This window comes from Loa loa (genome assembly GCF_000183805.2).
Source record: "Loa loa unplaced genomic scaffold supercont3.141, whole genome shotgun sequence".
Taxonomy (NCBI): Eukaryota; Metazoa; Nematoda; class Chromadorea; order Rhabditida; family Onchocercidae; genus Loa; species Loa loa.
The window spans coordinates 72,192-80,273 of record NW_018108321.1 but is presented as its reverse complement, the minus strand read 5'-3'; the positions used below and the strand labels follow the sequence as shown (position 1 = coordinate 80,273).

General features: G+C 33.3%; 1 protein-coding gene across 2 annotated transcripts; it reads right to left on the bottom strand.

Annotated features, from left to right (window-relative positions):
• Window positions 1-1,844: 1,844 nt before the first annotated feature.
• Window positions 1,845-7,553, bottom strand: LOAG_08113 (the record flags this gene model as incomplete). 2 transcript variants are annotated; one of them, XM_020447618.1, is made up of 12 exons in its annotated part: window positions 1,845-2,127; window positions 2,553-2,682; window positions 2,978-3,121; window positions 3,309-3,456; window positions 3,640-3,766; window positions 3,963-4,038; window positions 4,395-4,478; window positions 4,648-4,841; window positions 5,561-5,656; window positions 6,031-6,167; window positions 6,747-7,002; window positions 7,398-7,553. In XM_020447618.1, 12 exons carry the CDS (start codon window positions 7,551-7,553, stop codon window positions 1,891-1,893), a joined length of 1,785 nt encoding a protein of 594 aa, XP_020302168.1. The 2 variants fall into 2 exon arrangements, with proteins under 2 accessions (XP_020302168.1, XP_020305782.1); XM_020447619.1 differs by lacking the exons at window positions 6,747-7,002; window positions 7,398-7,553 and adding an exon at window positions 6,556-6,642 and having other exon boundaries at window positions 1,891-2,127.
• Between the last annotated feature and the right edge of the window lie 529 nt (window positions 7,554-8,082).

The following is an 8,082-nucleotide window of genomic DNA, read 5'->3' as shown; positions in this document are numbered from 1 at the left end:
CTTTTAACAATGATTTTATCAAACAGATCAAGAACAACTTCATCTTTTAACAATGATTTTATCAAACAGATCAAGAACAACTTCATCTTTTAACAATGATTTTATCAAACAGATCAAGAACAACTTCATCTTTTAACAATGATTTTATCAAACAGGTCAAGAACAACTTCATCTTCTAACAATGATTTTATCAAACAGATCAAGAACAACTTCATCTTTTAACAATGATTTTACCAGACAGATCAAAAATAACTTTATCTCTTAACAATGATTATCGTATCAGGCAGATATGTATAAAATATTTGTAGACTTTTAGTCGTCTTATTGCAATTTATCAACAGATAATACTCCTCATATAAGATCATTTTTAAACATTGTATTGCGAGCTTTTTTATGAGGAATCCCCTAACCTTCTAAAAGAAAATAAAAAAAAGTGGTGCATGTGAAATTACCGGATCACATTTAGGTTTGAAGAAGATGAGATACGATGTCTTTATCTTTAATTTATAAACATTTAAATAAGATTAAGTGAAATGAACTGAAGAAAGTCTGAGTAATCTTAATATTTTTAAATTTTCTCTAAAGACATCATTAACTGCTTCATTTATGCCGCATAATGAATGACTGCTGCAAATTTGTTATATAATAGCTTGTTGCTCAAGTTTTTCATCTTTATGCATTAATAATATCGATAATTTTGTTATTTTATTCATCAGAATAACCAAACTAAACAGAAAAATATTAAAAAGGAACGAAGAAATCACCGTTAGATATCAAAAGAACATGAAAAATTAAAGGCAGTTCAACGTATTTAAGCAAACAAACGTCATACACGTATATGAAACCATATCTTGGAATAAGGGACATTGAAAAGTTCTATTGTAGTAAAATGTCGCTCTGGAAAGCAAGAGTAGAAGTCATGGGTAATTTCCGATGTACTATTTCAATCAATTCTTGCCGCATCTTTCTGAAAAATCTCTGAAAACTGCAAATACTTGAAAGATATGTCACCGGTCAAGCCGATTTTTCTATCCTCGAAAATTTGAAAACCCTGAAGAGAAAATACTGGAATGTTCTGGAATAGCAACGGCTAATGATTCAAAAGGATAGAAAGAGAGAGAGAATTTCAATGAATTTATGAAAGACGAGAAAAGTACAAGTCGAAAAAGACAGTAGGAAGTAAGAGAAACTGATAGCTACATTTTTCAGCTTCATCTTCTCGGATTCTTTGGTTGCTTTCTTCCATCAAAATTTTCGGGAGGGATTTTCCAAATTTAATTTTAACTTTTCTCGAACAACTGCTATTTATGCAAGGCAATATAAGAACTGGACAAAGCTAATAAATATAATTAAATCTGATCAAATAACAACTAAAAAATGGAAAAAAAATTGATAAAAAACCTATGCAAAACACAAATATGGATTTTCATATAATAAAATAATCCTATGATAGAATTCCCAAAAAGAAAAAAGGAATATGAAGGGATCAAAATAAACATGGACGGAAAAGCAAGTGTTGCATATACTTTAAACATATGTGATCTTAATGTAACCGAGACTCCTTGTTGGCTTAATAACAAAGTACAATGATAGGTGACATTTTATACATTTCGAACCCGATAATACCGGAATTCCTGCAAAATTCCCTAGGACAATCTTATAACGTGGTAGCAGCACTTTCGCCATCATCGAGAAAAGAAAAATACTGATGGAATCGAAAACAGTAGTCAAGAATGAACCGAAAGGAGAAAACAGAAAAAGTGGCAAAGCACTAAGCAACGAAAGGCACATATAAGAGAGAAACCCGCTTCCGGTTAGGGCAGTTGCATTTCTAACAGAGTATCATGTGTGACCGAAGACTATCTTGATTATGATTTTAGAAAATTGCAGTTAACACTGGGTAGCACAGTAAGTTCGTTGTAATAGTGCTTTCTCGCCTTCCAGAAGCTGACAAGCCTTATTCAGTAGCTGTTGAACTTTTTGACAGTCTGGGCGAGTAAGTGTTGAAGCATAAGGAAGTAGCTGATATGTACGGAAACCGACGCATCGTTTGATTACCGTGAGCAGTAAACGACCATGTTCATCTCGACTAATAACCAATTTCTCGTGTGATTCCAGGAAATTAATCTAGAAAAAATACGATATTCTCCTTATATTACAACCGAAAAGTACAATAAAATGTAAGCCAAGCTATGAACAGTCATAAAATGCAAGTGTGTACCAATGTGATTAATGTTACGTTTATTCGTGGGCTTCCCTTATATTTATGATTAAGCCGAAAGAATGAACAGGAAGGCCTTGCAACAAAATAAAAAGAGATTCACTTTCATGAAAAAGACCCTATCTCTTATAAAAGGATTATAGCATAAGTTTAATCCTCTGCCTAACTTTAAACATAGAAGATCAATGTAAGCAATGTTGAGCAAGACTTGAGTTAGGGTTCACTATTACTTGCGTACGTTAAGTCAACCTAACAGTAATACAAAATTATAAGAACTTTAACAGATCGCACAAAAGCAGCATTTCTTAAGACCTAAATAAATTAAAATGACCTGAATAGTTCCCAAAGCGAGAAACATTACTAATACTCCATTATGTCGTTTTTGATAGACCAAGGCATCTAGCTGTTGGCGAATACAGCTGTGCTCAAACACAGGCTGAAGTTCCTTATCCATATAATCACTGCAAAACACATATAAAATATCAGGATTAGTCGGCATATCATCCGCCAACAAGATCAAAAACACGATAAGATATAAAAGGAAAACGTGCGGAAGGAGCAAAATCAATACTAATTAAAGAAAAAACACTTATACATCATTTTAAAAATATCATTAGCGATGTATCAAATCTTTTGATTTAACAAAGTTTCCTACCAGATTATTCTAGTAGGAAATTTTCTAACAAATTTCTTATGAATTCTAACAAATTTCCAAAATAACTTATTTGAAAAAGTGAAAAATAGTAATGATGCAACCTGAAAAGTTCCACAACATGGATTTTTTTTGCCAATCGTTGATCACTGATAGTATCCAGAGTAGTCCATTCCACGAAAGTCCAGGGATCCTGGTCTATATCAGATATCATCAAATACCGCTCAGCTTCTTTTTCTATAGCATGCCTAAGAAAATTCGAAATTAAAACGAATGAAACAATAAAATATAATCACCTTCACTAGCATGCATAGAAAAACTGAAATCTGTATGTAACAGTAACATCACCAAGTGAAACATGCAACGAATGATCCTTAACGATCATACTCAATTTACCAGTGAAATACGGTTCAGTCATAAGAACGTGAAAACTACCTGCGGGAAACAGAAGAATTATCGACAAACAGAGTGCAGTGGGTACCATCGCTAAGAACACAGCCAAAACCGTATTTATTGGTATAATCCACCCATTTGCTCACCATATTCAATTGGAAATCTGACAGACGGGGTGCTTCATCTGATACTAAAATAAAACCACTTATAATGCGTCCAACATTTATTATAAGTTCGGGCAAATCAAATCAGCGTATATGTGTGTATATGTGTGGAAAAACAATTTTGACAATGATGTCAATAAATTTTTTCAAAAAAATTATATAAAAACATCTTTAGTCAAATGTGTCTTAGATAGTCATTATGACAGTACCAGTGTAGCAGCCCAGTAGCAATTGTTTGTACAAAGCTTTACAGTCAGAAAGTGATCGTGGCCGAGCATTTAAGCACCCATCGGAGCCAATTCCAGAATCAGCAATGCTGCAGCCTCCTCCAAAGCCCTGCAATTTCCAGATAATGAAAAATTGGAAGAATCCCACCGGCAGAAATAAGAACTGAAAAACGAGAACTCGTCAGATAGAAGTCATATTTACGTATAACAGTACTTGATCTTTATAAAAGTATTTATGCTTACGAAGTTTAGATAGAGCTATCGCTATGACAAAAATGTTAGATCGAAAATAGGTAACAACATACTTGATCAAAATTTGTTGTCCTAGATAAGTGGAATATGTTATTTCCTTTCGTTTTTACCGAGTATGGTTCTTGTATTCTAAAATATTATTAACTTTAAACGCGAATTGATCAAAAAAGAATTCAAGCATCCAATATCAACCAAACTATCTTATTACAGCAGGTAAAAGTCGTTCCGTAGAAAATTATGTTTTACCGCAAGAATATTATAAACATTTGTCTGTGTTGTTAACTACTAGCTACCTCTCGCACCGAACATGCCCGGCATTCGAAAAATCATCTTGACAGATCTGTCGAAACAAAGAATAATTTGTTTTCCCTACATCAGTTGCTTGAAGTCGTATAAAAGGCAAGCCATCGATTAAGAAGTAAACTAAATCTTATGCGAATTATTGCTGCTGATGTTGGCACGAATTTTAAAGTTATCAAACTAACTCCGCAATATTCTTGTTGCTTAAGTATGGATGATACTTGACATCACTTATTTTCATTCGAACCATTGCATCCGGAATGAGCAACCTGAAAAGTGAAGAAAGAAATAATCATGTGATTTTCTTCCCAAGAAGAGCCAGTCATTATTTTCTTTTCCACTAATACCACTCAATAATGTGAATCGCCTGCTGGTTATCGAGAATATCAACTGAACAAGTAACAAAACAAATTGTTTCAACATACACATATCACTTACTTTGAAATGAGATCCTCTGCAGAAGTGCAAATTTTCGGTTTAAGCGGAAATGAATAGTCGCATGATGCTATTTTGACATAAGTCTTTTCTAATGTATCAGCCTCAAATGGTGGCTTACCGATCAACATACAATACAGTATACAACCAATAGACCAAGCTTCCGATTCTTTCGAATGACCTTCTCGTCTAAGTACCTGAAAAATTTATTTTCATTTATTTCTTTTTCAATTTTACAAAAATTTTCACTAAACTTGACAGAAATTGGGTGTATTAAACGTCAAATGAAAAAAAAAAACGCATTTCAATGCTGCATTAATGGCATTGATAACCAAGAGAAGTAATGTGAACCGAAAGATCATCCACCTGAAAATGATGCGATCTAATGAACTAATTATGAAACATAAACTTTTTCATGAACATAGTCATAAAATCGACCAGAAAGTAGGACAGACATAATTATCTTATGTGAAGTCTTTAATTATTTGTTCATCGAAGTATGCAACAGCACTGTAGCAAATATTACCTGACTCGCAAAACATCACTTCATTACTTTCTATCAATGCCACATTAAATTTCAGTAAAGAAACAATAATTTTGACAAAATTAAAAAACTACCGGAGAAGTTCAATGAAATTCTTGAGACTAAAAAAAAGATAAGGTGTGACTTATTTACCGTTTCGAAAAAAATGGAATTGGTAGGCGACATTAGAAGTAGAAGGAAACAGGTGATAAACTGTATGTAGAAAAAAGAATGAATGGAATAGAAGCTCACAGAAAATAATAGTTCTAATAAATTTTAAAAGATGATGGGAAGAAACGGGAAAGAAAGAAGGAAACTGATAGTTTAAAACTGTAAAATGTTACGAAAATTTTGCATTATAAACAAAAAAAAAGAAGAAAGACGGGTGCATACCTGCGGCGAAAGATAATTTGGTGTTCCGCAAACATTTAACGAGGAATGTGGTAAGTCGCTTAATTTCAAAGCCAATCCGAAATCTGCCAATTTCACCTGTAATTTCAATTTCTATAACTAAACCGACAATATTCAAAACTTTGGACAAGCAAGGAATTTCATCTGAGAAAGAAGGAGAAAAGGGAAAAGTGTACATGCGATCCATCAACTGGAATCAACTTCCTGATAAAACTTTGAAAAAAAAGGATTCCGAATAGACAATTTCTCGCTCCTATTCAATAACTGCCATGAACAATTAGTTCAGGAATATATATATAATCAATAACTGCACGCAGAATGTTGTTATAACAATCAATTCTTTATTACAGAAATTGACCATAAGCCAATTTGACATTTTTTCAGCAGACTGTATTGAGAAAATAATGTTCAAATTAACAGCTGATAAAATGATAAATGAAAATTAAAATCACCTGATCATTATTGCAAAGAAGAACATTACCAGGTTTCAGGTCACGATGCAAAATGCCAATTTGTTCGTGTAGATATGTGACAGCATCAACAATTTGTGGTAAATACATCCGGGTACTGTGATCCCTCAGTCGTCCTCCTAGAGAGAAATGTATAGAAAAGTTGTGAGGAAAAGAAAAGGAGAGAGGGAAGTGAACTATTTGTCTACTTACTTATTTGAGTAGATAACGAGGTTAATTGAATAGTCCACCTGCCGATGCCAACTATAGGGTAAGAACTTTTATAGTTAACAAAATCTGACAGCGGAATCCCCAAACATTACAAAAATCTATCCTTAATATATAATAATAGTAACCTAATTAAGATACATTTCTTTTTCTTTATATGTCTCGCTATTTTGAATAATTGTAGACATTTAGTTGGGAAAAAAAAACTGCTAATAGTAGCTTGACAAAATTTTTCTTTTGCCTTAACATAATAACAAGTTGATTTAAGGCTTTTATGATACTTGCAAGTGAATAGCAAACCAAAGCGAATATCAATGATATGCAGAACGCGATAGAATTTCACGACTAAATTGTTTGACGGTAAAACCAATCTGCGATTTCGGAAAGATATCCAAAGTACTAGATGATGCATACGACAATGAAATGAAAAAGCATGAAATAACTGTTTTTTCCTATTTATTTTTGTTTACGTATCAGGAAGGGCAACAAACCAGGTGCATTTTGGATGCGACAAAGGAGGGTTCCATTGTGACAAAGTTCAAGAACCATATAGACATTGATATTATCTTCGAAACAGCTCAAAAACTTGACCACATTTGGATGGTTCAATGACTCGTGGATCGCTATCTCTTTGCGCATCTTTTCCAGTTGTGAATGCCTAGTGAGACGACTTTTCGGAACAATTTTCAACGCCACTTCCACTGCAGACGATGAGTCCTTTGCTGCATAACAACGTGCAAAACCTCCCTTAAATAGTGCAAATTACCCTTCTGTCTTTGCTTCCATTTGACAAAATCTGAACTTTGCATTCTGCTGGATACTTCAATTAACAACAGTAGCAGAAAAATAATGGTAGCAGAGTTAAAGGAGTAAGAAAAACCTCCTTAAGAAAAAAAGAAACATAAATAATAGGTATAGAGTAAGTAATGGATAAAGAGTTTGTTGTTCAGATTTTGTTGTATCTCTCAGAATACAAACATTCGAACACAGCAGATTATAATTGATAATAAAGGTTAAAAAAAGTAAACTGAATCGACAGTGATAGGAAAGGGTTCTAAACTAAAAAGCATAACAAAGTCTTAGACGTAAAGATCTTAAGGTATCACTTAGTTCTATCTGTATGAAAAGGAAGATTACCTTACCTTGCCAAGATAAAGGGTTGGTGTATAGTGACGAAAATTGTACGGTTCGTACAGAATGCCCGGCAAAACTTCTGCGGCTGCTGCATCATCCGTATTTTCATTATTTTGATTACCATTTGAAGTACAAGGGCCTAACTGTTCCAGCTTTGGTGCCATATACTGTAACTTTTAAATTTCTTGGTATAAATTATACTATTGTGATACTAATGAATGCATAAATAAAAAGGAACACAGAATTTAGCGATAAGAATTAAAGAAAAGGAAGTGAATTCTGCAAAAATAAGGCTGCAATGATACTCTACGAGGATGACAGATACAATTCACCACAATAACTGGTTGAACGGAAAGAACTTTTTATCAAATATAATTAACGCATTCACAAGGAAGTGAGATGGAGAAAAAAATTATAATCGAGCAACAAATTAAATTGACACATAGATGACATCGATGCTACTTTATCATTTCTTTGTTTTCAGAATATTCAGATTGTGAAAAAGAACGACGTTTTTCTTGCCCTTTCTTTTCCCATCAACATAGTACCATCTCCATTCCACCTTTATTACAGTCCGGGTTCTCCCTCACTTTAGTGATGACAATATCAAGGATATCTGAGGTTACGTTAGAATTAAATTGCCTATTATACTTACTGATATGATTATAACACTAGCTATTTGAATCCTTTAGT